Raw genomic sequence first — 27,789 nt, 5'->3', positions numbered from 1 at the left:
TATAAGAATGCAATTTCGGCATTTTGGGTATAAATTTGAACACTCTTTCTTCTTTATTTTCACTGAAAGCTCTCACAACCAGGCGTCTCCACTGCCATAAATCACTGAAAATTGATGCTTTCCGACCAGAGACTCTTAAATCTGGGCAAAACCATTGCTCGGTTCTAGTTTTTATCACTCTTCTAAGCTCTCCTCGTCGCTTGATCTGGCTTTTGTCACTGAAACACTCAGCTTATTTGCACTTTCGGGCCGTGAAAAGGGCAGAAATGAGCACTGAAAGCTCGATGGAGCGTCACTTGACCCATGGCGAAGGGTGCAGAGTTCAATTCCGGGGTCTTATTGATTGCAAGTGGACGCCTCCAAGGAGAAAACAGAGCGTCCAAGAGCGTCAGACAGCGGCGGTGGTTGCATTCGGGGCGCTAATTTGCAATGCAAATGCCCCAGAGCTTCGGGGAAGAGACGGGCAGCAAGTGGTCACCGGGCATTCGGTGGTGCGCGGCCACTGAGGTGAGTCGGAAAGAATTACACGGAAAAATGCACTTTACGCGAATTTTCACCAGCGGGAGAGAAATCACTATTATTTGTGCAATTGAGTGCGGTTCGAGATTTATTGACTGGCCATGCAATGATCGCTGAAATGATTAATGAACCTTCATATTATTGTCCAGTGACAAACAATTAAGTTGCGCTTCGTAAATTTCGGCACACTTTTTGGGATGAGAAATTGTGTGAAAGTCTTCACCTAGCCAGGTTGATTAGTTGTGTGCAATTCCTTGAAGATCTCCGAAGAGGATAAACACAAATTCTCCAATTTTCACTTTCCGAGTTAATTATAACTACGTTTGAAGATTGAGTATGCGAAAGTATCAGTCTATCGAGAGGAAATCTCTTGATATAATTACGCTTCATGTAAACATTCACTGTAAACACGTGCGTTACCGTGAAGAATTATTTATATGCGCGAAAACGGGAAGATTTTCTGATTAACAAGCGGACTTTTCAATGGTCCGAAAGTGAAGAACACTCGCATTTTTTTTCCATTATAATATAAATAAAGAGAGGAAAAAAGCTGACACTCTTCACAGATTAGCAGCTTTCCAGGCTGTGTTCATGACGAGGAGAAGAAGAAGAAAAAAAAATTGCACAAATCTCACTTGATTTCATCAGACATGAGCAATTAGAGTGAAAGAAAAGCCACTTCACCCACTTTTACGGGTTTTTCGCAAGAGAATAAAACTCCTCGAAACTGCACCGCGTATCGTGAGCTCAGATGAGTGCTGATGGGTTCCATGCCAGTGACTTTCGGAGTCGCTGAAGAACGGGAATCATCACTGCTCACCGAGTGTCTCAGTGGCGATGAAAACAAGTGTGATCACATTGGAATCCGCGCGCAGAGATTAAGAGGAGAGAGTTTTAGAGATGAGTTTAATTGATTTTCTTCATATTGTTGCCCATATCACAAAGCCCTCAGCAGTGATTGCACTCTTTCGTGGCTCTAATTGCGTCCAACATACTCTGTTTGCCGCCCACGCGTGGCGATGTAAATAGCACTCTAGGCGAGAGTCAACAAGCTCTAATTGCACTCTAGCCAGATTCACCCCTAGAGATTAATTAGAGCTGTCGTGATTCCGTTCCCGAAGGGTTTAACGCACCCGATTCTGCTGATAATTAGTATCATGCAAGGAAAGAATCTTCTCTCGTGACCCCTTTCTGGGTCTCTCAACTTGAACTCCGTTCAGGAGCATTGCTCTCAACCAATAAGCTTGTTAAAGAGATCAAAATCTTGGTAATGTCAAAGAGGAATCTAAAAAAGTCCCGCTCACTTCAAAATCCCGCCCATTTTTTAGGGATTTTCGACTAAATTTGAAATCCCAAATTCTGAAGACTGCCTTTGGAAGCTCCTCACTTGGGAAAATCCATCTTTCCTCTGTCCTTAGCTCTTCACCACACGCACTCCACACTAAAGATTAACAATTTCACCATTAATTGCTAACACAAAATAAAGCTGGGCGGAGGGTGAAAATCCAACATTAGACGAGCGATAAATATTTTCATTCGGCCCACTTTTTGTCCACCCACACACTTTTCGCGCCACTCACGCTCCCCAAACCGCCAGCAGAGACGCCGAGAGTGTCCTGGAAAAGGCTCCCCTGAGCGCTTTCACACCCAGAGCTTTCGGGCGGAAATTCACACGCGTGAAGATCTGAGTGAAGAGTGAGTGACAAATATAAGGGATTCTCAGCTCACCGCGAGTGGTTAAAAGGGGGTGCAACTTCACTTTTCTCCGGCCAGACGATCGCGCAGAGGAAGAGCTCTTCCGTGGCTGTTGAGAGCTCGGGAGACGGAGTGAGACTGAAGCAAATGCGGCGTCTCCACTTGACCAGAGCGCGCGCGAGTTGAACCTGTTGGCGTGAAAAAGGGGGAGAATCTTGGCGCGCGCCCCCGCCTTCGCGTCCAGTGTATAAATCGCCACCGCTTGTGACCTCCTGAGACACCTTAGAGGAAATTTCAGCGCCAATTTACGGGCAGTGTCAATTGAAACACCATCAAAGGGTGACCCCATTGTCCACCCCCTTTCGAGGGGCGCAAGAAAATGTGTAATTAATTTTCACTCCATCGCACGAACATTTGCAGGTGATTTAGAATCCACTCCAATTAATTTCATCACCATTTATTTAACGCCATTCGATTTGCCATTCACTTTGGCAATCATGCAACCCAGTTTTGGGGCGCCTCTTCCCCAAGTTGCCCAAGGCGAGAGTGAGAGGTGCTCTCTTTGGGGTCTTTCGAGAGCACCACCGATGAAATTTACATGAATTTTTTGGGTCTTAGAGGAAATTTTGACAGCGAAAGCATTCCAATGACGCTTTTGGTGTTAGAGTTAAGAAGAAATCCAGATAATGATTGAAGTGGAAATAAATCTTATCTTTTAATCCAAGTACTTCTATTCTACATATTTAGTTTGTCTGTAGGAAAATCTCACCGTTAATCAGACAGACAATTACAACATCCTAAAAGATTGTTTTTATATCACATTGAAAATCTTTAATAAAAAGCAATTGAATAATTAGGAAAATGTTTCTGAACTGGCGAATAATTCGTTTCATTTAACTATTTATGCATTATTACATCATAATCTCTAATCTATCAATTACTTTCCTATCTATTACGTCAACTCTATGCTAATCATTGAAAAATCTTTTGATCGCAAGAATATTCTAAAATGATTCCAGATTTCCTCGCAAGAAAACTTCTTTTTCACCCAATCTCTGGAAGAGAGACACCACAAGAATTTATAGCTCAATTTTCAGCTGTGCTTTCCAACACCCAGACTTTCGCCTTGACGGGAAAAAGAACCCCTTCGAGACATTTCCGGGATTTTCGAGGCTTCGGCGAAGGTTTTTCCACGCTCAGCTCGCTCGCCTTTCTTTCGCGCGCCCACTTGAGAAAGGGTCAAAAGCCTCACCGACTGACCTCCATTCGATGGCAAGTTTCCACTCAAGAAAACCACCCTTCGCCTTTGTGCATAGCGAAGAAAGTCAAGTTATGGGGCATGAAATGGGAGAATTTTTCCCATGACTCCTCATTTGTTCGATCCGGCGTTACGCATTCTAAACACACAATCGATTTTGGCACGGAGGCACGGATATAGAAATGGATGAAAATAGCGACTCGTGAGAGTTGCATTTGGCGAAAATGGTGTGACGGCGGGCAAAAAAGCCGGAGGCACAAATTGAGCATGTTTGTGGCTTTTCCTGTTGACATTTTCGCGCGTGTTTTACCCTTTCATCTCGCATGCCTTGCTCTTGGCAAATCGATTTTCCCGCCAAAAACAGCCACCCCACGCAAATGCACCACCAAAGAAAGTGCCTCGTCACCAAATCGGCTTTAATTACCAGGGCAATCAAGACATTTCTCCACGCATAAAAGCACCCCTTAATTGACTCCGCGACGCGCATATTTATCAAATCCTTTATGCGGAGTTTACAAATATTTTGGCCACGAGAGGCTTGAAAAGGGGTTTATTTGCCATTGATTTTTCACTTTCTCGGCCTGATCTAATTACTAGGCTCGCGACTGAGAAGATTTGGGCGTGAGATAGCGCGCGACAGAAGTGACCTGAGACAACCTTGCCAAGTCACACTCCTTGATGAATTGCCGCGCGGGTGGGATTTTGGCGGGAAATCTTCCTAGCATAATTAGGAGATAAGTTGCAGAACATGAGAGGAAAACAAGCACCCAATGCAAATGGGATTAAATACGATAAAAAAGAAGTTAGAAGGTGATCTCAGGTATTTTTGCATGGAAAATATAGTCTTATCATGAGATTTTCCGCTACACGGTTAATGTAAATGCGAAAATTCTCTAATTCTTTTCCACATTGTTATTTTATCATCAAAAAATGCTTTTAGCTACTTGTTTCTGCAGGTATTTAATCGAAAATAGCATGTCTAATGGTTAAAGAAGTGATAGAATGCTCAAATATATTCAGAAACTTTGAATAAACATCCACCATGTCCTGAAATAGCTTTAAACCTACTCGAATAATTCCCAAGAGATTCTGAGATTTATTATCCCCATTGATTTTCAGCAGTGTAACTAAAGCAAGGAAGCACAAGTGGACAGATTTGTCCAATTTTTCAGGTGAATTTTCACTTTTCTCATCGATTAAGCCTTTCTCATTGGCCCACTTTTGCGAAAAGTCCCCCCTTGGCTCTTAGTGGTAATTGTGCGAGGGAAGGCCAGGGGAAAATAAGGGTGCGGATGGTGATTTTGCACGTGTGGAAAAGCGCAATAAAAGGGCTTGGCTTTGGTGCATTCGCGCGCCATTAAATTGCACAATGGATTGAATTGCAGCGAGAGTGGATTAAATTTCACCCGCGGAGACACGCCACAGTGACGCGGATAGATGGACATTGGCGGTGGGTGGAAAAATCCGCGGTGGGATGGAAAACGGCGCGGGAGAGTTTTTGGCGCGACCCGATTCGCGGCGAAGCGGGGCGAAGTCGTGACAGCTGCTGTCAGTGCGACAGACAGCTTCGTGGCGAGTTTGTTTTTCGCGAAGCTGAGAAAGAGAGAGAGTGGCAAAAGAAAAGGGACTGGAAAAATGCTGGAAAAGCCCACGGGAGTGTGATGAGTGACTGTGCTGAGCAAGAGTGAGAGACAATGCGTGGATTGTGGAGGACGGTGTTGGGACTGTGCGCCCTGCTGCCGCTCATCCTCCTGACCAATGCCACCCACTTGACGGGGAGTTTCGAGCCGTCGCGGGATTTCTTCAAGTTCCTCATCAAATTCGGCTTCCAGAAGACAGAGCGCCACTCGCAGAGGGACTCATATGGGTACATATATGGCAACATCACCGCCAGAACGGCGTATCCAGTCAACGTGACACTGGCCGTCCTGGACAAGTTCTCCTTCCTGGACAGCTTCTACGGCAATCGGACGCTGCTGGATCGCGAGGCAGCGTGCCAACGGATGTTCGCCAGCCTGGACAAGATCGCCTACAATGCCGAGTGCAACTCCAGGGCGAAGGTGGACTATTTGCGCCAGGTGCCCTGCCCGCGCGGGCGCCTCTGCTGGGACGAGGACTCGCCAGGGAATGTGGTGTCCGGAAGCCAGTTCACCTACGTCATCAGTGACCTCATCCAACCGAGGTAAGAGAGACTTTCACCTGCCGCTCACTCGCGCTTTAATGTCATTAATTAGAGCAGTTTTGCGATGGATTTGATTGATTGAGCGCGGAATTTTCCCTCGGATTGTCTTCCTGGGCGCGACATTTTTGGCCACAATTCCCTCCACAACCTCTGGGCATTGTTGCATGTGGCGCAGAGTGGTGAAAAGAAAGTATTCCGCTCTGATAACTCCCTTGTGGGCGGTTTAATTGGCAATGGAGCGTTAAAGGCAGAGAAGAGTAAATCCGCACGCACGGAGTTTTCAAAACAACCTGCGCGAGATAAGAGAATTCTATTATGACTCTCTTATCACGCCCGCCTTCTCTGGGTCTTCCGTCTTCCACTCGGACAATCGAGAACCGAAAGGCAGAGATAAGAACGTGGCGTTGTTGAGAAATTATGCCATTCAGAAGCACGACTTAAGGCCTCACTGTGGCGCATTGGAGCGCAAAAGTGCACTTCCTGACTGTGCAAAGAGTACCAGGAGGTCGGAAGGGCATCGTATTTGGCCCCAATCCAGCTTCTCTGACTCATGCTAATTAAATGGGAGTCAATTGGTAGGCGGAATGGACAAGAGAGTGCCTTTCAAGTGTCTGGTTTCCATTGCATTTCGATTGTATTGAATATTCATCGTCACTTCCACTAGGCAAAGTGCAGAGAACCTTGAAATTACGTAAATTTCTCCTTTTATCGTCCACCCTCGCACATCCAGTGGTATTTATACGGCCCCCCTCGAGATAAAATGAATGTCTGAAGAGTGGCACAATTCTGCATTTCACACAACGCATTCCAGCGAAAGTGGCGTAAAAATTCCCGCCAAGACGCCGGCAAATTGCTTAATGAAATAGTTCCACAATAATTTTACATTAAGAAATTGCAGCGCAAAGTGCAGAAGCACATTGAAGAGCATCTCTCTTGCACACTGTGTGGAAAAAAAGCATGCAGAAATGGATGGAAAAGATTGTGCTGTTTTTTCCTCTGCTGTGGTAAATAAATAAAACATTAAATTGTTTGGTAAATAATGCAAAGGAAGGTGAAACTGAAGAATCCACTGAATTTTAAAGTGTGTGTGTTTAATAAATGACACAATTTCATAACATTTTACCTTTCTCGGACTCGCCTTTTGGGCTTCTGGTTGCATTTTTAGCATTTCTTCGGTTTGTTGAATAAGTTAAGAACGTGAAATGTGCGCGAAGATGCTCAGGAATCTGCCTCGGTTTCTGCAAAAGAATGCTTGAGAGAGAATTCTGGAATTCGATACAGAGTTTAGAAACATCAGGAGAAAATAGGAGAAGCAAGGCTTCTTTAGAAGTCACATTTATGCAAATTGTGAATATTTTATGCATAGTTTTATCCAATTTCATATTGACCAGACTAGAGATAGTCAATTGAATAGAATTCTTGAAGAATTCTTGAAGAATTCGTAGTGAGAAAATATCTGAAAAGTTATGAAACACATTTATTCTAAAAGTTGGCAGAGATAAAACAGAATGGAAACTAAATAAACTTTCATTAGAATTATAATTAATTTGCACAAAGCATATTTGGACTCAATCAAAAAAATAATGCTCAATTTTATTATCAGAGATCTTCTGGTGAAAATAAATGCTTGACAAATAAGAGGAAATTCTTTTGCTGTTTGCTGTGTAGTGGAAAATTGCAGCACTTATTTGAATAATTAACTATATTTATGCTGTTTTTAGCTATTTAATGAGCCAATTTCTGCTTCTCATCACTAAACAAACTTTTGCCTTTTGATTTCAATAATTTCCATGCCAAAAATCGATTGAAGAAAAACACAGAAAATGACAAATCTCTATAGAAGAATTGCATTTCCATTCATGCGTGCATGTTTAATAACTTCTTGTGAGAAAGTTTCTCTTTGGAAATCCAAACTTCTTGAAAATTCTCATTTTACGGGAAGTTTGTCGGGTGTTTCTTGAGAAAAGTTGCTCCAACGAGTTTATTAATGCTCAAATTCTTAGCCAATATTCTGTACAAAGTTAAGTGTTTCAAGAGTTTCTGCATCCAGATGCAATTGATAATAATCTGAAAAGTACGATGAAACTTGCGGAGCAACTTTTACTTGAATATCTCATACTTAAAAACGTATTGAAACGTATTTGTCCCACAGAATGTCTTGAGTTCTTAAGCATTCTTCACGGCAAGATCTCTATCTCTGATTATATCACTCCTTCCGCAGATTCTGGTACGTTTCTCTGGTGGCGTGCTACAGAAATGTGACCACTTGTCGGTGGCACCACTTCGATCCCAGCAAGTTCGGCCTCAGCCGCGCACCGGAGATCAGCTACGACATCCGCCTGGTGAATGGGAATCCCAACCAGTCGGCCTACATTCCGCTTACGCTGCACTTCTCCTTCGACCGGCAGAACACGCTGGAGATGTACCTGATCTTCTTCGTGGTGTACCTCGTGCTCGTGCCGATGCAAGTGCACGCGATGCGGCGTCAGAGCCATCCCGTGACGCGTCTCTTCACCGCCAGTCTGCTGTTGGAGTTCGCCAGTCTCTGCCTCATCCTCGTGCACATGGTGAGGTTCGCAATGAATGGCGTGGGCAATGAGACCTTCGCCACGGCCGGAGAGATCTTCGACATCTTCAGTCGGGTTGGTATTAACAGAAAATGAAAGATTCGTTAAGACTTCTATTGACTGTCTGCGATGCCTTTCAGACTCTATTCATGCTGATCCTGCTCCTCCTTGCCAAGGGATGGGCGGTGACTCGCCAGCAGATCAGCCGCACGGGCTGGATTATCCTCATGACCATCTGGATTCCATACTGCGCCCTAAATGTCATGCTGTACGTGTGGAATCGCACGGAGGTGGACATCATTTCGGACATTGACGAGTATCAGACGTGGCCGGGCTGGATTGTGCTTGTGTGCCGCTCGTGCATGATGCTGTGGTTCCTCTGGGAGCTGCGGAGCACCATGCGCTATGAGCACTCCACGAAGAAGCTCGACTTTCTGCTGCACTTCGGCGCATCGAGTCTCGTGTGGTTCATCTACCTGCCCGTTGTGGCGCTCGTGGCGCTCCAGGTGAGCCCCCTGTGGCGCTACAAGCTACTGCTGGGCATCACCAACTCGGCCGACTGCCTCGCCTTCTGTGTGATGACGGGACTGCTGTGGCCAAACCGAGCGGGACAGTATTTGCTGCTGGCAGGCAACTTTTCCGGTGAGTTGAGTCGTTCTCTGCTTAACAAAGTCTCTTGAATGATGTTTCCTTGCTTGGAAAATAAGAAGTTTTATCTGTTGCTTGCAGGAATGGATGAGCTGGATGAGTTCAACGAGGCGCCCCATATTGTCCACGGGGAGACTTTCCTGCCGCCCAATCCCGCCGAAAGTATTCAGGGCGAGAGCGTGAGCGACAGCGGCGTCGATACTCACCTCACGGCGGACCTGGAGAATAGCGGAGCGCCTATTGACGGTTATGAGCGTGTAGCGCTAGCAAATGGAGACGTGAGCACGGATCTCCTGAGCGGCGACGACATTCTGCGGCCGCCAGAGAGTCGCGTACTACGCCTCAACGGCGATGCCATTCGGCTGCATCGCAATGGCGCCCGAATGGCATGAAGAGATTCGCTGAGATTAACAAATCTTTAGTTGATTTTGTTCATATAACTCGATAAGAGAGCCTAGGATTAGAGAGAGAGAGAGAGAAAGTTTAGTTGTGTAAGGATAAATTAACTGAAAAGTATTTCCATTGGCCAAAATCTCCGTCGCGCGCGGAGAGTGTGTTGAGAAACAAGGCAGATCGCGTGTGATTTTCGCATGTTCCCCAAGAGAAAGAGAGAGAGAGAGAGAGAATATCTAAGAGGTTTATCTTAAAACATTAACAGTTGATGAAAAACACAGATGAAAGTATAATTACCACATAATAGATAGTTAAACGCGCGCACACAAACACACACACAGACACACTATCAAAAGGAGCAAAATATACAATGATTGGGAGGCTGGCTGAGGCTTGAGCTGAGCAAACTGTGCCATAAAATGTAGTGAGACAATTTTTCAGAAGGTTTTTTCATAAAGGATCAAGCAAACTATTAACGAAGTGTAGAGAAAATTCATGTCAAAATTAACTACATAATGAAATTTAACGTCAATTCGTAACATAAGAAGACGGGTGAGTAACATTTTTTAGGCGTAGAGTGAATGTATTGATCTTTTCCTTTGCTTAATGCTACAGATAAACTGAGTATAAAATCACGACAATCAGCGCACCTTTAGTCACACTTTCACCTCATTGAGAAATCCTTGGTTGCCTCTAAATCGTAATCCTATGTGTGCAGAGTAGTTGACAAATTTACTACAAAATGATATAATGCTAGAGATATTTATTTTTTGCTATAAAGAGAAAATAAATCGCAGTGAAAATAGCCTCTAATGTACATAATAGAACAAAAAATGGATGACAATTGCTAATTAGCATGAAATTCCTTTATCAATTTTGTCATAAAATTCACAAGAAAGGGAGGGAAGGAGAAAAGAAGGAAAGAGCAATAGGGAAAGGAATAAATAGGAAAGGATCTTGGTTAACATTTGATGCAATTTTCTAGTGGAATTTATGTTTTTACAATGATTGTGATTTTCAATAAATTAAGCTCATTGGTTTGATATTAAGACAGAGTGGTTTTTTTCCGAAACATCGCGATCAATTTGTCACTATTCCGCCTGACGATTTGCTATTATCTCTCTTGCAAGCTGTGGTGATTTATCCGGTGAGGAGGACCAGCTGACCGCCGGTGTTCTCGCGGCTCTGCTGAGACTGAGTCTCGTTGCTCTCGGCAGAGGTGGGAGGAATGAGGATGGCCAGGACTTGGTTGGGATTGGCGGCCGGAACTCCAGGCGCAGCCGGAGCTGCAGGCACGGCAGGCACAGCTGGTGCGGCAGCTGGGACAGCTGGGGCAGCAGGAGCTGCTGGGACGACAGGAATCACTCCAGCCACAGCTCCGGCAGCGGCACCAGCGATGGCTGTTGGTGAATTAGGGATGAGTTTTAGCACAAATTTAAGGATTTTCACGGAGCTTTAAGAACTTACCAGCTTGTCCGGAAGTTTCTGTAGAGAAAAATACAGAAGAAGAAGAGGAATTAGTAAAGGTGAAGATATTTCTTGTGAAAAAATCATCCTCAAACCAATTAAAAAGTAAAATTCAATAAGAAATAAGAATTTTCAGGTTGTAAAAATACATAAATCCGCGGATAAAAGTAAAAAAATAAATGAAATAAGAATGTTGTATTGCAGAGATTTCAGCTCACAAGCATCAATTTTGCACCAAAAACACTTCAATCAGCACAGTTTCTTCGCTCTCACCTGAGACGTACAGTCCGACGAGGACGAGTCCGAGGAAGCACAACTTGAAGGACATCATTTTCAGTGGATTTGCTGGCTAAAGCACTTCACAGAGTTGAGAAAGAAGCTTAGAATCGAGTGAGACTCACAAAAAACTGATGCTGGACCATTCAAAATCTCACCTTTTTATACTTTGTAGCTGTTCTGGGCTTTCTTACTCTGAAGAGTGGGAAAGTACATTTCATTCTTCACACGCAAACCTCAGGTTAGGCGCAAGTTGAAGGGCAAGAGTGTAGTTTTCAATTGAGGTGTGCAATTAAGTATTTTGTACAATATGATTAATTATAATCTTTTGGATTATTTAATTCATTTTTGTGGTTGTAAATCCTTGACTTTGATGCATTTTTAGGCAATTTTACACCCTTAACGACGTGTTAAATTGTCAAGGAGTTGCTAAATGCTGTGAATGCTCTCGTTTGCACGGAGTTTTCCATGCTGATGGGCAATTAATTGAACTCGCGGCACGATTTCTTGGCAGTTGTGCTTGCGTAGGAACCGTTGAATGCGCTGACGTGCGTATAAATTACTGGCGGATTTGGCCAAGTTTCGGCTGATTGGACAAGATATTGTTCGTGGATCTTTTATCTATTCACTTTATTTCTTAATATTTTCATGTTACATCATTTTGTTTGCGGTCTTTCTAATGAGAAGATTTTCTTTTTTTAAACTTTTTGCCTCTTATCAAGATAGCGCTTCGAAAATATAAATTCTTATCAGCCGGAAATACACGTTGAATGTGTTACTAAAGAATTAAAAACTAATATTTACATTACATGAAATATGAAATACAAGCGAAGAAATTATGACAAATTATCTCTTAACTTAATAGTCGTAATACAGAGAGTTTCTTTCCTTTCAATATCTTGTAAAATGCTCTACAAAATATCACTCTCTCTCTCTCATCAATCTTTAAATTATATGACACTTTAAAGTACATTTTGTCGATTTGCATCTCTTTAGCTGTTTTATTTTGCCTCTATCAAATTGTTTTTCTTTTGAGGAGAAAAAATACTGAGAGTCTCTTTTTTCCATCCTAATTCTGTACAATTCATTCACAAAATATGTCTTGTGGTAAAATTTCTCTTTCTTTTTCAATTAGGCACTCAATTTTTCTTGTTTTATTTTTATTCTTTTGATTCCGTCTTTACAATTCGTATCTGAAAATATCCTTCTTCGAAAGGCAAAACTGTAATGCTTCATCCATATTCTTTATGTTCTACAATTTTATATCAATAAATTACAATGTTTATCGTAGTAAGAATAACTTTGGCCTTACACTTAATAAAAAGGAAGTTATGGGAAAAGGAGACGGACTTTTAGAGAAGAGGCGCGCCTAGAAATAATCCTTTTTGTGCTCTTTAACGCTAAAAATGTCTAGTTAATGATAGTTTTATAATATTTATAGAAAAAAAAGAAGTGGATTTTATGGCAATTTCTATCAGAAGGTTTTGCAAGAAGGAAGATTCCTTAAGCTTTCATGTCCATAAAATGTCCTTTAGTATTTCTGGTATCTCTATCGTTTTTTTTTAATCTTTTCTTTTACACTAATTTAAAGGCCTCAATTTAGGTCCATCGAACACAGAAAAGCAGAGAAGCCACGAGAATTGTGGCCAAATTGGATGGAAATCCGGTGTTAAGTGTCCAAGAGCCACTCGTTTCCGTTGAATCTGCGGAAAAATACGAAATTTACACCTTTAGTAAAGAAGGTCAGATCAAACACGGAAAAAGCACCCAAAACCACACAATAAATATGAGAAATGGCACACAAAAGTCCAAAAAAACTACAAGAGGAGTGCAAAAATGTGATGAAAAAAAAGTCAGGGATGTTCTTTTTACCTAATTTTTCGAAAAGTTGATCATCATTGTCAGTATAGACTGAAAAATATTCAATAAAATCATGTAAAAACTAAAAATAATCACCCAGAAGATGGGGCGAATATGGTAAAAAATAATGAAAATGTGCGAAAGTGCATCCAAAATTGTTAGCTACAGATAGTTTAGAATTAGCGTACGGTTTATACTCACTCATGGGAACATTGATGATCTGTGACTCTGAGTACTTTGACCATCCTTCGGTGTTTCTAGACTTGACTCGAGCGTGCCACGTTCCGGGCGACAATTGAACGCGATGCTGAATACTAAAAAAGAGATTGAAGACGAAATTTAGCAGTGAATCAGAAGTTTTGCTCCGTTTTATCGATCAAGAAAATTTGGACATATGATATGTAAAAAAAAAATTTAATTACTAACACGCCACTAAGGCAGGATAGTTTCTAATGCATTTTGAGAACTCTCCGAAAGAAATTCACACATAAATGGGCGGAGCTTTCGAAGGGGCGGAGCCTAAAATCTATTCAGATCTACTCACAGCCAGACTCCCGAGTGATCCTTGTGCTCATTCTGTCCCACCGGCTTCACGGACGTCCACTGCTTGTCGCTGCTCTTCTGGTAGTACAGCAGAACCTCAGACAGTGGCTGAACGCTCCGGACGGTCCAGTTGAGGAGCACCAGATGCGCCGTTTGCAGCTCATATCCGTCAAAGTGCGCCGGCTCCGGTTCATAGATCAGCGAGACATTCGAGGCGCCCCTGCCGAGCCTATTCTCCACTTGGCACTGATACATGCCCAGGTCGGACTTCTGCACCTTCCGCACCAGCAATGTGGTCTTATTGTGGTGCCCGTGTGCCTCCTGGGTGACGCGGTACTTCCCGCCCTCGGGAAGCGGCGCCAAATCCCGCAGCCAAGTGCTCCTACCGGCGGGATCGCTCTTGAAGTTGCAGGATAGCTCCGCGTCGTATCCCTCGCCTGTGTTCACTTCGTGGTGATGAGCAGTGACTTTGGGTGTGTCTGCAAGAGATCTTCAGTTAGTCCCAGACTTCTTAATGAGGCTTTTATGCACCTTACAGTGAATATTGATGGTGACACTCTCGTGAGCCGGCTTTCCAATGCTGTTATCCGCCAAGCATTGGTACACGCGTGCGTGATGGTGTTCCGCCCTCTCGATCACCAACTTTCCCTGATCCACATGCACGCCGTTCACTCGCTCCAGACGCACTCCCTGCGATGACCAAGTGACTGTGGGCTCTGGATTGCCACTCGGGCGGCACTGAAGAGTGATCTTGTCGCCCTCGCGATACGTCATGCTGCCGCCGCTCACATCACGCCCATTGTCGAGGATCCGCACAGTTGGAGAGCTGAAAGAAACAGCACGAAAAACATGATCACATCTCTTAAATTAAGAGAAGCGCCTGAAGGTGGGCAATAAGCTAAGTTAAATTCCAACTGAAACTTCTTCACTCACCGCGAGACTGTCAATTTGGTCTTCATCGTGAGCTCCTGAGGGAGGATCTTGCAGGTGTAATAGCCCTCATCAGATTGCTGCACTTTGTCAATTATGAGAATGGCAACGTTGTTGGGATCCAGATGAATCCTGTCGTTGGAGGACAGCAAATTTGTGCCCATTGAGACCAGATTGTCGCCAAAATACCACATAAGGACGGTGCTTTCTGCAAAATTGAATCCCTTTAGCATGAGGAAGACTTTTGTTGTGTTGCATCAAACTTACTTGAGAGATTCTTTGCTCGACAGACGACTCTCGCTTGCTCACCGGGCTTTACTTCCACTTCAGTTTCTTGGAGTTCCAGGACAGGCTCAAGAGCCACGCTGTTGTACTCAGTGTTCAGGGATTTATCCACACTCGTGTTCTCTTCATCTGGATGTTGAACAATTTAGGTTAATAGGGTAATAATTTCTTGGCGCTGAGGCACTAGAATTCCTCACCATCGTAGGCGTTATTGTACTCATCGCCATCGTCGTTCACATAAGCATCATCGTCAGGACTCTGATCCTTGCTGTCTGCTGGCTTGGCCAGACCTAGAAAGAAGAGAGAATTCATTGATATTCAATGTGACTTAATTGAATAACTCAAAGCAGTTGAGTTGATTATATTTTCTGGCGATAGATAAATGATAAATTCATCAGAAGGACGTGAAATGGGAATTTGGGTACGAAAATTGAGGGGTTCAAAATATTCACTTTTCTTACAATACAAACAAATTTATTGAATTCAGTACAATACAAGAAAAAAGACACATCTTTATTCTGAATCTATGAAAAGCCTAAGAATTCCCGCACCAACTCTGAGCCCAGCGCCAAAGTACTGAAAAGGGTTCATTGACACTCTGTGGTCGATTGATCGGGAGTGAAAATGAGGGAAAACGAAACGCAGGCACACAGAGAGGTCGATAAATGTGTTACTTGCCCTCTGTGGGCCACGCTTTGGCCGCGAAAGGCAGTCATGTCAAGACAAAAAAAAAATGCTCAAGGTCCACTTTTCCATGATGCAATCCGCATGGCTCCTGGCCAAGAAGCCCCAGATTCTCCCCAAGGTCCAGTGGCGCCGTTAAGATGATGGAGAGCTTCGAGACTTGGCGGCGACTCGTGAAAAGCCGCGGGGGAAATGGTTCAAGAGTGCAAGAGTCAAGTCTTAATTGGCGCAATTGTAACTGAGCTGGGTGCGTTAATTAAAATGGTTCAGTCAACAGCTGGGCGCGTTTTTCACCAGTGACTCTCCAGGAAGAGCGCGCGGCAAAAAATTTGGTATTGCGATCAATTGATCGGGTGTTTCTGATGGTGTGGAAAAAATCACTTACAAATAACTTGCGACTGAAATCGTGACGGTGGTAAAAAGTCTCTCTCTCTCTCTCTCCACTTCTTGGCTTCTTTGTGGGTTTCATAATCGAAATTTTGTGTCTTTTATGGCTGAGAAAACGACCATCTCTCATGTTTTTCGGCATCTCAATTGCCATCATCGTCCAAAATTGCATTTTAATTGTTTGAGAACATTTAGATAATTGAGTCAGCTTTATGGGCTCCACGCTGTCGTTGAGTGGGGCGATTTGAAGCTCTCCACTTTGACAAGAGATTCGACTGTCAATATGTTCAAAAAAGCGGCCGTTGGGCGGGACAGTTTTACACTCACGCGCACTTCATGAGGTCTGTGGGTCAATTAGGAAATCCCAAGCAGAGCGAATCAATTGCACTACATTCCATGGATTTTTAATTGATCCCCTGATCGATGGTATTGTCTCACTGCACGCCCAAAGTGGTCACACAGCGTGGAAGAATCTCCCAGAACCACACCCTCTCCAGAACTCTTTTCATCTCCGGAGAGCGTGTCTGTGTGGAGAAAATAGACATTAAATTGACTCCCAATAGGGCATTAAATAGTTCACCAGAGGTTGTTCAACTGTGTGGTCGCGGGAAAAGGAGTGAAAAAATGTACTTCTGAGGGCGAACAATTGGGATCTTTCCTCCCTGAATTGCGCTCAAGAGGGCAAGATGAATTCCCTCGCCCATATTCAATTGGATTAAGACGCATGGATTCTCAATGTAATTGACTTGTTTAACACTCGATGTCGAATTATGGTGATCAGGAGGAGAAGAGTTGAATTTGCAGATAAGATTTGTACAGCTTGAGATTGTACGGGTTCATGAAAAGTCTTGAATTGTGAGTTTCTTCGAAACAACACTGATTTGTAACTATGTTCAATGGATTAAAACGAAGTGAAATGCATTCAAACGTATCTTAATGCACTTCCAATTCATTGGAATTATCAGTAGTTTATAGAATAGTCGCTAAAGTACTCTAGCTAAAGCCCATTTCAACAGGTTCCAGTGAGCTCAGACGCATTTGAAAGAGCAAATAATCGTCAAACACATCAATCTTGCAAAGTCATGAGCTTCCGATGAATTCCTATCGAGACAAATAGCGTAATCTTCAATCTACACAATCTCCGACTCTGGTTGTTGTGTTGGCACACGAAGAATGATCAATTGGATCCCCTCATTTGCATCCACAAGCCATCAATTAAGCGCGGCTGTCGCCCAACAATGGCCACACTGCTACCTTCTTTCAGCTCCATTTTCGCGCCCATTTGCCATCCCGAAAGATCCAATTTGGTAATTGTATGCGGCGCAATTGTTGCCCAACATGCGGAATGCCTTTGTTCTGCCACAGATTTATCACTCTTTATTGCTTGCTGGATACATTTTGAGGGGGATTGTCCGGGTGCAGTGCTGCTTCACAGCTTGGTGGCGAACTTGACCCTTCCGGCGCTGGCGGTGAAGTACCTGTCCGGATTCTTCACCGGATCCCTCACGCAGAATTCCGTGTACGGCACATTGCAGCGCTCCGTGCGTTCCTTCTTGCTGAGCTCCTTGATGGCCGGATTGCAGTGGCACCTGAAGAAGTCGTCGCAGCAGTTGAGAAGGCTGATCTGAGTGGGACAATCCACACCCAGCAAATCCCGCGTGGAGCACTCATGGTACTCCTCCTGGGCGACACAGATTCCCGCCAGCACGGCCAAAAGCACAAAAATCCTCATTGCCTCTTCACAGTTTTTGGAATGGAACTTTTCTAAACCACACTTGATCGCGTCTCAAGAGCAACTGACGCTAAATCACGCAACATCTCATAACTTTTATACACACGCTTTTTGTTCGCAAAGCACAGGTATCATTAAATTTAATAATACATCAAAAACTGACTCTTGCCTTTTTTTCCTCTTGAACACACTTCGCTATAGGGCAATTAATTTGCTCTATTGCCAAAAGCTAGTCTGTCAGGAGAGCCCCAAAAAAAGGGGCTTCCTCGTGTGGCTCGAAAAACCTCTCCGAGAGTATCCTCAAATCAATGGGCTTTTATTGATTTATTCATTTACAAGCCACAAGTGGCGGTAAACAATTTTATTCTCTCTTCTACGCGTCATGGTGCGATAGACAAATTGTGAAAAAACAGATTTTGAGTGATGGTTTCTCGTGGGAGACGAGATTTCAGATCATGGGTCAAAGGAGAGCGACAGCCGTGAATCAGTGACGTCACAATCTTCGCTAGATCGTTTAGCAGGGAATGCTGTTCATCTGAACTGAGTAGGAAAACATCTAAAACCTGTTCTAATGATAATTGCGCTCGAATATACTGTTGTTTATGACTTAAGTTGAGATAAATAAGTTATTACTTAGTTCTAAAGCTTGTGTATTGATTAGATGCGCTTCTTTAATTCAAGATAAGAAGGTCGTTAATATAATGGATTAGAAAAAGTACACTTTATTTTCATGAGTTCTTTGCCATAATACTAACTGTTATAGCTTCATATTGCTATCACCATGACGTCACAAGTAATGTGCATCTGAAGAACCTTGTGCTCTACTTTGCAGCCTCTTGAGTTGTTTTCAATGCATTTCCCTCCCCAGATGGTCAGTCTCTGGACAATAACTCCCTCTCAGTGCCTTCGAGAGTCCCTCTTGAAGACAAAAAGCCCCTTTATCTGTAATTTATGTGACCACAAGAGGCCAGAAGCACGTGGGAGCACAATGGCACTCTGAAACACTTCCTGAAGATTCTTCTCGCGCCAACAATGGTTCTTCACCACCCAAAATCGATGAGCTGAGCAATAAGAAATGGGTTGGGCTCGGCCATAGAGAGTGATCTTGAACCTAGGGAGTCACACTACATTGAAATTTGTCGTTCGTTGGCTTGCACGTGTTGAGGAAAAGTCATTATGGAGTCGCATCACGTAAAGATTCTTTGCGCGCTATGAGAAAGTCTTCCCTCTCGGAGTGACTTAAATCATAATAATTACAGTGCATGAGACGAGAGAGAATTTCCATCTTCGTGACGATGGACTTTTGATTTTGTGAAATTCCCAAAAATACCTCAAATGATAAGCATTTCGGGAAATTCCATTGATATCGAGAGATCAATGGGCAAATCAATGGTCTTTATCAAACGTGGAGTATAAAAGAGGTATTTTTTCGCGAAAATCTCCACAGTTGTTCCAGTTTTCTGGTAGTGAAACAATTAGAAAGATGTTCAGATTCATCATCCTTGCCTCCCTGGCCGCTCTGGTGCTCGCCCGTGAGCCCACTCCTCATGACTTTGTCGCAGGAGTGCACTTGGCTGAGATGGGACTTGTGCCTGAGAGTCCTGAGAGCTTCATCATTGGCGGCAGCACAGCTTCTTCCGGACAGTTTCCCTACCAAGCTTCACTGAGGAGCAGCGGAAACGCTCACTTCTGTGGAGGAATCCTGGCCAACAATCGCTGGATCGTCTCAGCCGCTCATTGCACAGTTGGACGCAGTCTCGCCAACACAATCACCGTTCTGGGAGCCGTTTCCCGCACCGCCGGCGGTACTGCCTTCAACTCCGCCAGGATCGTCAATCATCCTCAGTACAACGGCAACACCCTGGCCAATGATGTCTCCATCGTGCAGACGACAGCTAACATCGGCTTCTCCAACACCATCCAGCCAATCGCTCTGGGATCTGCTTTCGTCGGCGGAGGCGTGACTGCTGTGGTGTCCGGATGGGGAGTCACTTCCTTCCCAGGAGGCGCTCTGGCCGCCAACCTGCAGTTCCTCAACGTGCAGACCATCACGAACGCCGTGTGCAGCAACAACGTTGGAGGCAGTGGCGGTCTGATCTTCGCCCACAAGATCTGCAACGCTGGAATGGTGGGACGCGGACCTTGCTCTGCAGACTCCGGAGGCCCTCTGGCAGCCGGAAACACGGCTATCGGTATCGTTTCCTGGGGCATTGGCTGCGCCAATGGCCATGCTGATGTCTACGATAGAGTTTCTAGCCACAGAAACTGGATTGTTGGACACTTTTAAATAAATTGTGATAACGGTTAACTTGACTTTGTTTGAAGCCCCTCCCATTGGAATACTCCTCCCACATGAAACCTATAAACGCCTAGAGTGACCTTTGAAATAAGATTGCCGTATCTACAGAGTTAAAATGAACAAGAAGTCCTGTGAATCATTCTGCTTCAATTGAGTCGTGGAAATTTCTATAATTAGTTATCTACTCGACTTCAAATTTCCTATATCGCCAAAAACAACCGTAAAATACACAATAAAACTCAGACAAAAAAAAATTCAGTAGTCTTACAGTAAGAATGAGATAAAAATGTGTTAACAATCAAAAGAGATTGCGATAAATGCTATCAATTCTAAGAAATTGGTATCTTAAATCTTTAAGCATTTTCTAAGATGTATAAAAGCCACACGCATCTCGCCATTTCTTCAGTTTTACTGAAACAATGTTGAGAATCGTTACTTTTTCCGCTCTTGTGATTGCTGTTCTTGGGAACACCGCAGATCCTGGCCAATTTCCACATCATGCTTCCTTGAGAAGTGCAGGAAACGCACATTTCTGCGCCGGTATTCTGGCCAATAATCGCTGGATCGTCTCAGCTGCTCACTGCACAGCTGGAAGAACTGTGGACAACACAATAGTCGTCCTGGGAGCGCTGTCCAGAATAACCGGAGGCACCAGATACAACACATTGCGGATCGCCACTCATCCTTCTCATAACCCGAACACCATAGCTTTTGATGTCTCGGTTGTGCAAACTGCAGATCAAATTATCTTCACAGATCTTATCCAACCGATCGCCTTGGGATCTGTCTTTGTCGGAGGAGGAGTTTCTGCCCAAGTTTCCGGATGGGTAGGCGGTGCTAACACTCTTCAATTCGTCCATGTTATTACTCTTACAAACGATGAGTGCACGGAAAGAGTTGGCGGACAAGGTCACTTAATATTCAATCATAAGATTTGCAGCGTGGTTGACAACCTAGTTGATCAAGGTGGATTGTGCATCATAGAATCAGGAGGCGCAATGGTAGCAGCAAATCAAGCTATAGCAATAGGTTCTTGGGGCATTCCTAGTTGTCATCGAGACTTTGCTCACATCTTTGACAGGATTTCCAGCCACAGGAATTGGATTGTGAGCAACTTTTAATAAAGGAATAATCCTGATAATTTGTATATTATGTACTGAGATAACGATTTTGTTTTTGTTTATCGTCTTAAAGCATCGCAGAAGTAAAACATTCGATATTCAAGTGCAGATAAGTTATCGATGGAAAAGAATGAAAATTAACAAATTATCGAAGAATGCAAGTTATCAATTCTGGGAAAAGAAATGCTATTTTTAATCACAAGAAATTTGCAGAAGGTATAAAAGGCACACATGTTTGCCATTACTTCAGTTTGTCCACAAAAATGCTGAGAATCGTTGTTTTCGCCTCACTTGTGATCGCTGTGCTTGGAAATGAAGCTGCTTCTGGACAGTTTCCCCATCACGCTTCCTGGAGAGACATCGAGAACAATCGTCACTTCTGTGGTGGAATCCTGGTCAATAATCGCTGGATTGTGTCAAGTGGTGAGTGTACACTGTGGATATCTGCAGACAACAGTTTCATTGTCCTAGGAGCGCTGTCCAGAACAACCGGAGGCACAAAATACGATATTTTGAGGATTATTGTCCATCCCCATTTTGACTCAACCGTACTGCACAATGATGTCTCCCTTGTGCAAACTGTCGATGAAATTATCTTCACAAATAACATTAAACCGATCACCTTGGGATCTGTCTTTGTTGGAGGAGGAGTTTCTGCGCTGTTTTCTGGATACGCAACTGATATTGACGCACTCCAGTTCACGCGTGTCACTACTCTTACAAATAATGAGTGTGCTGTAAGATTGGGTCCTAGTGGACTTTTCTTCTCTGCTCATAAGATCTGCAGTGTCATCGACGAAGGTAATTTATGCATCATGGAGCGAGGAGGAGCGATGATAGTGGCTAACCAAGCTGTAGCGATTGGTTCTATGTTTGGTAGAGGCTGTTTCCATTCTACCTTTCCTGAACTCTATGAAAGAGTTTCCGACCACAGGAATTGGATTGTGAGCAACTTTTAATAAAAGAATTGTCTGAGATTTTGGTTGTTTATTTAAAAATTTCTTAGAAATGTCCTATGATCCAGTTTCTGTGGTAAGAGATACGATCGTAAACGTCAGCATGGCCATTGGCACAGCCAATGCCCCAGGAAACGATACCAATGGCCGAGTTTCCGGCTGCCATGGGTCCTCCGGAGTCCATAGCGCACGCCCCACGACCGACCATTCCAGCGTTGCAGATCTTGTGGTCGAAGATCAGATGTCCACTGTTTGCAACGCTGTTCCTGCACACGGCGTTCGTGATTGTCTGCACGTGAACGTACTGTAGATTGGCGGCCAAGGGACCTCCAACTGCTGTTACTCCCCAGCCAGACACCACAGCAGGAACTCCCCCGCCCACAAACACCGATCCGAGCGCGATCGGTTGGATAAGATTGGTGAAACCGATTGCGCTTGTCGTCTGCACAACGCAGACATCGAAAGCAATGGTGTTGGCGTTGTACTGCGGATGGTTAACAATCCGAGCTGTGGCGAAGGAAGTTCCTCCAGTGGTCCTGGAGTGAGCTCCCAGGACTGTAATAGTGTTAGCAGTGGTCCTTCCAACTGTGCAGTGAGCAGCTGAGACGATCCAGCGATTGTTAGCCAGAATTCCTCCGCAGAAGTGAGCGTTTGCTGCGCTTCTCAAGGAAGCTTGGTAAGGAAATTGGCCAGGAGAAGCTGTGTTCCCACCAATGATAAAACTCTCAGCCTCTGGAAGAAGCCCAAGTTCTGCCTGCCTCACCGCCAGGATGTAATCCTGAGGACTTGGCAGTCCTTCTCCAAGCACAGCGAGAATAAATGTCACGAAAATGATGATCTTCTGCATTTTTCTGTAGTAACTGAAGATGTGGAAGAAAGCAGCAGCCTTTTATACTCCTGATTTTGCCATTTTTAAAGCCCTTAAGCCTATAAAATGGGAAAATTCAGAGGGAAACCCAGCCAAAGTGGAAAGTTTGATGGGAATTCTCACCATAAAATCCTTATCAATGATCCGAATATGACTAATGATACAGTGAAAATCTGATTGAGGGGAAATTGAATGAAAGGTAGCCGATAACCGCCACTGATTCCCTCAATGAAATGGGGAACTCCTAAGATAAGATAGAGCTGTTGACGCCCAAAAATCGCACGTAAAACCCGTAAAATTTCGGTATAAAAGACACAGTCAAGTTGAAGGCAAAACATTACAACTCTGTGACTCTGCCAGTGAATTAGAAACCTTATAAAAGCGAAGAAAATGATCAGGATTCTCCTTATTGCATCCTTGGCAGCTGTGGCTTTGGGAAAAGGTGAGATTTGGTAATTTTCTAAAGCTTTGAGGATTGTTAATTTTGTCTCTTTTGCAGCTTTTCCCACTCCTCATGACTTCATCTCTGGCAATGTCTTCCCTCCCGGCATTGGCAGTCGCGTTGTGGGCGGAAGCACTGCCTCTCCTGGTCAGTTTCCCTACCAAGCTTCCCTGAGATTCTTGCGGACTCAAGAGCACTTCTGCGGTGCTGTCCTGGTCAACAATCTGTGGCTTCTCTGCGCTGCTCATTGCACACAGTTTCCCGCCAGTGATTTCTACCTTCTCCTGGGCGCACACTTCAGGGCCTCCGGCACTCGCTATGACATCGCCCAGATAGTCAATCATCCTCAGTACAACGCCAACACCATTGCTTTCGACGTCTCCGTCATCCGGACGATGAATCCCGTCGCTTTCTCCAACACCATCCAGCCAATCCCCATGGGATCTGCCTTCGTTGGCGGAGGCGTGACTGCTGTGCTCTCCGGATGGGGCCTTACTTCCTCCCCTGGAAGCCTGGCAGCCGAGCTGCAATTCCTCAATGTGCAGACGCACACGAATGACGAGTGCAGGAGTCGCATGGGAGGCAATGCGAACATGATCTTCGACCACAAGATTTGCGCCGGAGGAGTTCAGGGGCAGGGAGCGTGCTCTGCGGACTCTGGAGGTCCTTTGGCTGTGGGAAATACAGTGATTGGTATCGTTTCCTGGGGCATTCCATGTGCCAGAGGTTTTCCCGATGCCTACGACCGAGTTTCCTACCACAGAAGCTGGTTCTTGCAGTACATTGAGAGTAATTAATAATAAATTGAGAAAATCACTATCCAGTTTCCATCTTAACTGCCCAGAAGGTCTCTAAAGATAGTCCTCAAGTTAAACTCAGTCCCTCAGTAGTTGGAAAAAAACTAATCTGAACGCGTGAGTGTTTAGTAAACACCATACGCATGAAGTGGTAATTTGAGGCATTTTGAGGAGTTGGCAAACAAATACTTTGTAATTCTCTGGGAAGCTTCGCATTTATCGACTTCTGAAATGTCTGAAATAGTGTTTCACTCATCGATTCCATCAAATGGGGCGCGCACGCTTTCAAGTGAATTAGAAGCTTCACCTTGTGCAAAATCTCATATTTCTTCCCACTGTTGATAGATTGTCTGGCGGTATAAATAAATTCAATTATATTTGCCTAATTTATTGCCGCGCTGCTCTTCATTCACTTAAAACAATTTCGCACGCAAGCGAAACGGCTTTTTCGCATTTGTGGCCTTTCTTAATTAATTATTTAATCATTTAAGCCACACTGAAAGCATGCAAAGTGACAAAATAGCCTGTTTCCCTGTGTCATATTTGTTTTGTCGGTGATAAGATTATTATTAACCAGTTTAGAGAGGTAAAAAGACTTTCTTGCAGCCAAATTGCGCCTTCTTCTGAAGGCAATTTAGCAAATTGCAGAGGGTGTTTAGCCAGAGTGATTTACATCCTCTCAATGGACTTCCCCTCATTTGGCGAGAGTCTGACACGCGAAAAGGGCCCAGAAACTTGATGATTTATTCGTTCAACGACTCATTTTCACTCGCAATTGATTAACGCGCGAGGTTCTTTTGCCTATTTTTGGCGCCTCACATTGAAATTCCCTTCCTCTTACCATAATATCACGATATTCCCGCACGAAATAGGTCAGAGCATCTCTGGCGCGATCAATTGAGCCTTGTTAGAAATCAATGATGCGAAGAAGAGTTTCTTGATTGGGAAACAATTAAGATTGACTATATTTTTCAATAGGGAAAAGTGGGGAAATTTGATAGCAATTTCAAGCAAATATTTCGCTACGTCTCCGCTCGCATGCAGATCTCAAGCATAATCTTTATTGTGCTTGTTGGATTACTTATCATAGTGAGGAGATTAGATTAGTGAATATTCAAGACATTTGTGATAACATTTTGGTATAAAAGACCAATTGGATTAATCTTCTGGTCAGTTTGTCTGTTGAAATATATACACCCAAATAGAGTGAAATGATCAAAATAGGCCTTCTGTTAATCTTGGCTACGATGGCCATGGGAAGGACTCTGAACAATTCCGAACTCCGTGACTTTGTCGAGGGTGTAGAGAAGTTAAAACACGGTGAAGGAGTCACAGAAGACGGTGGAAATCGGATTGTGGGAGGAAATACAGCAGCCATTGGACAATTTCCTTATCAAGCGTCCATTAGGACGACAGGCAACGCTCACTTTTGCGGAGGATTCATAGCAAACAGTCGCTGGGTGGTTTCTGCTGCACACTGTACGATCACCAGCACTCCTGGAAACACAATTGTAGTTTTGGGAGCGCACTCCAGATTTACGGGAGGAACCACCTTTACCCTGAGCGCAGTTATCAATCATCCTGAATTCGACGATTTCTCGCTGGAATTCGACGTTTCAGTCCTTCAAACTGTAGCTTCAATTGCATTCAACAACCTCATTCAACCCATTGCTCTTGGTTCAGAGCACATCGGAGGAGGAATCACTGCCGTAGTGTCCGGATGGGGAATGACTTCCTCACCTGGAGACCTTGCAGCTGAGCTACAATTCGTCCAAGTTCAGACGTGGACAAATGCTGCATGTAGGAACATTCTGGGCAGCGACAGAGAATGGTGGGTTTTCGACCACAAGATTTGCGCTGGAGGCGTTCAGGGACAAGGTGTTTGCCCTGGTGACTCTGGAGGACCACTGACTATTGGCAACTACGCCATCGGAATTGTTTGTTGGGCTATTCCTTGCGCTACTGGTTATCCTGACGGATACGACAGAGTCTCTTCTCATCGTACCTGGATTCAGCAGCACATCGAATGATTGTCTTAATAAGAAACTCTTTAAGGAGCCAATCTACATTGAAGGGTTAAATATAAGATATGCAGAATCTTTCAATGAAATCTTTTTCTAATCTCTACGGCTTGAAGGCAGTAAATCTGAATAAGTGGCATTCGAAGATTAGATATATTTCTGTACCATCATTCATGATAACTCTGATAACACTTTTGGTATAAAAGAGCAACAGTTTCGAGTTTCTTGATCAGTTATTTGGTGCAATAAGTACAATTCAAAATGATCAAGACTGTTCTTCTGGTTTGTCTGGCCACTGTGGCTGTGGGAAAAGTCCTAGACAATTCCGAACTCCGTGATTTTGTCGAGGGTGTAGAGAAGTTAAAACGCGGCGAAGGAATCACAGAAGACGTTGGAAATCGGATTGTAGGCGGAAATACAGCAGCCATTGGACAATTTCCTTATCAAGCGTCTGTGAGAACTACTGCCAATTGGCATTTCTGCGGAGGATTCATAGCCAACAGTCGCTGGGTGATTTCTGCTGCTCACTGCACGATCAACAGCACTCCCGGAAACACAATTGTAGTTTTAGGAGCGCATTCTAGAACAACTGGAGGCAACAGTTTCTCCCTCAGCACTGTGATCAACCATCCTAACTTCGATGATTTCTCTCTCGCGTTCGATGTGTCAGTTCTTCAAACTGCAACTACAATTGCCTTCAACAACCTCATTCAACCCATTGCTCTTGGTTCAGAGCACATCGGAGGAGGAATCACTGCAGTGGTGTCCGGATGGGGAATGACTTCCTCACCTGGTAGCCTTGCGAATGAATTGCAGTTTGTGCACGTGCAAACTTGGACTAATACGGCCTGCAGAAATATTCTGGGCAGCGACAGAGAATGGTGGGTCTTTGATCACAAGATCTGCGCTGGAGGCGTTCAGGGACAAGGAGTGTGTTCTGCTGATTCTGGAGGACCTTTAGTCATTGGCAATTATGCTATTGGCATTGTTTGCTGGGCCATTCCCTGTGCTGTGGGCTACCCTGATGGCTATGACAGAGTGTCTTCTCACCGTGCCTGGATTCAGCAGCATATTGAGTGACTGATTTGAACGATTAATAAATATTTTATTCAATAGACTAAAAGTTACTTATGATCCAAGTCCTGTGAGCAGATACCCGGTCGTAGACATCCGGAGTACCTCCAGCGCACTCAAGTCCCCAAGAGACGATGCCCACAACAGTGTTTCCTACAGCCAGAGGTCCTCCGGAGTCCATCTGACAAGTGCCAGAGCCTTGAATACCACCAGCGCAGATTTTGTGATCGAAGACCAAGTGTCCCATGCCCGGAAGTCTTTGGCTGCATTCCTGATTCGAGATGGTCGCCGTGTGGAGATACTGCAGCTGTTCAGCTGCTACGCCCTGGTGGCTAGTTAATCCCCATCCAGTCGCCACTCCACTCACCCCACCAGCGACGAAAACCGATCCCAATTCGATGGGCTGGATGAGATTACTGAAAACCACGGGATTTGCCGTCTGCAGAACAGCCACATCGTTGGCGATGGTCTGAGTGTTCCACTGCGGATGCTGGATCACCTGAGAGAGGCTGTGAGGTGTCCCTCCATTGACTCTGTGCTGAGCACCCAAAACCACAATCACATCATTGGGTCCTCGTCCGCCGAAGCAATGCGCCGCTGAAACCACCCATCTGTCGTTGACCAGAGATCCGCCGCAGAAATGGAAGTTTGTGGCTGCCAAACGACATGACGCCATGTAGGGAAACTGGCCAGGAGACGCGGTGTTTCCTCCCACAATAAACCTATCCAAACTCCTCCCCTGACTGCCCACAGCCAAGATTAGCAAAATGACCAACTTCAGCATG

General features: G+C 44.4%; 6 protein-coding genes across 7 annotated transcripts in view; 4 read left to right on the top strand and 2 right to left on the bottom strand.

Moving 5' to 3' along the window:
* Positions 1-5,028: 5,028 nt before the first annotated feature.
* On the top strand, positions 5,029-10,311 carry LOC132255722 (uncharacterized). The gene is made up of 4 exons (XM_059751851.1): positions 5,029-5,654; positions 7,876-8,296; positions 8,362-8,863; positions 8,951-10,311. The coding sequence occupies exons 1-4, from the start codon at positions 5,167-5,169 to the stop codon at positions 9,259-9,261; spliced, it is 1,722 nt and encodes a 573-aa protein (XP_059607834.1). The 5' UTR covers positions 5,029-5,166; the 3' UTR covers positions 9,262-10,311.
* Positions 10,312-11,607: 1,296 nt separating this feature from the next.
* Positions 11,608-27,789, bottom strand: part of LOC132255807 (hemicentin-2-like) — a 37,339-nt gene continuing 21,157 nt past the window's right edge. The window contains exons 2-9 of one of the 2 annotated variants that reach the window (XM_059751968.1): positions 14,821-14,913; positions 14,606-14,752; positions 14,342-14,546; positions 13,945-14,234; positions 13,410-13,887; positions 13,067-13,179; positions 12,878-12,916; positions 11,608-12,708 (exon numbers count right to left, since the gene is read on the bottom strand). In XM_059751968.1, the coding sequence (XP_059607951.1) occupies positions 12,605-12,708; positions 12,878-12,916; positions 13,067-13,179; positions 13,410-13,887; positions 13,945-14,234; positions 14,342-14,546; positions 14,606-14,752; positions 14,821-14,913 (1,469 nt within the window). In that variant the 3' untranslated portion in view covers positions 11,608-12,604. The remainder of the gene's footprint in view (positions 12,709-12,877; positions 12,917-13,066; positions 13,180-13,409; positions 13,888-13,944; positions 14,235-14,341; positions 14,547-14,605; positions 14,753-14,820; positions 14,914-27,789) is intronic. The other variant, XM_059751969.1, reaches the window with a different exon arrangement.
* Positions 21,110-23,909, top strand: LOC132265781 (transmembrane protease serine 9-like). Its single transcript, XM_059766554.1, has 6 exons — positions 21,110-21,790; positions 21,922-22,052; positions 22,113-22,207; positions 22,258-22,359; positions 23,095-23,112; positions 23,170-23,909. The coding sequence occupies exons 1-6, from the start codon at positions 21,110-21,112 to the stop codon at positions 23,907-23,909; spliced, it is 1,767 nt and encodes a 588-aa protein (XP_059622537.1).
* On the top strand, positions 25,039-25,939 carry LOC132265780 (trypsin-3-like). Its single transcript, XM_059766553.1, has one exon. It carries the CDS (start codon positions 25,121-25,123, stop codon positions 25,937-25,939), a length of 819 nt encoding a protein of 272 aa, XP_059622536.1. The 5' UTR covers positions 25,039-25,120.
* Positions 26,192-27,010, top strand: LOC132265779 (trypsin-3-like). The gene has a single exon (XM_059766552.1). The coding sequence runs from the start codon at positions 26,192-26,194 to the stop codon at positions 27,008-27,010; it is 819 nt and encodes a 272-aa protein (XP_059622535.1).
* On the bottom strand, positions 27,043-27,788 carry LOC132256556 (trypsin alpha-3-like). Its single transcript, XM_059753048.1, has one exon. The coding sequence runs from the start codon at positions 27,786-27,788 to the stop codon at positions 27,048-27,050; it is 741 nt and encodes a 246-aa protein (XP_059609031.1). The 3' UTR covers positions 27,043-27,047.

This window comes from Phlebotomus argentipes, unplaced genomic scaffold (genome assembly GCF_947086385.1).
Source record: "Phlebotomus argentipes unplaced genomic scaffold, Phlebotomus argentipes genome assembly contig_5, whole genome shotgun sequence".
NCBI lineage: Eukaryota > Metazoa > Arthropoda > Insecta > Diptera > Psychodidae > Phlebotomus > Phlebotomus argentipes.
This window is presented reverse-complemented; position numbering and strand designations above follow the sequence as displayed.

What these genes read in the sequence shown, in the direction of transcription:
- LOC132256556 (XM_059753048.1), bottom strand. Translation starts at nt 27,788, where the DNA reads ATGCTGAAGTTGGTCATTTTGCTAATCTTGGCTGTGGGCAGTCAGGGG.
- LOC132265780 (XM_059766553.1), top strand. Translation starts at nt 25,121, where the DNA reads ATGATCAAAATAGGCCTTCTGTTAATCTTGGCTACGATGGCCATGGGA.
- LOC132255722 (XM_059751851.1), top strand. Translation starts at nt 5,167, where the DNA reads ATGCGTGGATTGTGGAGGACGGTGTTGGGACTGTGCGCCCTGCTGCCG. An exon ending in AGTGACCTCATCCAACCGAG is followed by an intron (nt 5,655 to 7,875) that starts GTAAGAGAGACT and finishes CTCCTTCCGCAG; the next exon opens with ATTCTGGTACGTTTCTCTGG. An exon ending in TCTTCGACATCTTCAGTCGG is followed by an intron (nt 8,297 to 8,361) that starts GTTGGTATTAAC and finishes GATGCCTTTCAG; the next exon opens with ACTCTATTCATGCTGATCCT.
- LOC132265781 (XM_059766554.1), top strand. Translation starts at nt 21,110, where the DNA reads ATGCTGAGAATCGTTGTTTTCGCCTCACTTGTGATCGCTGTGCTTGGA. An exon ending in CCGACCACAGGAATTGGATT is followed by an intron (nt 21,791 to 21,921) that starts GTGAGCAACTTT and finishes CCATTGGCACAG; the next exon opens with CCAATGCCCCAGGAAACGAT. An exon ending in CACCGATCCGAGCGCGATCG is followed by an intron (nt 22,208 to 22,257) that starts GTTGGATAAGAT and finishes TGCACAACGCAG; the next exon opens with ACATCGAAAGCAATGGTGTT.
- LOC132265779 (XM_059766552.1), top strand. Translation starts at nt 26,192, where the DNA reads ATGATCAAGACTGTTCTTCTGGTTTGTCTGGCCACTGTGGCTGTGGGA.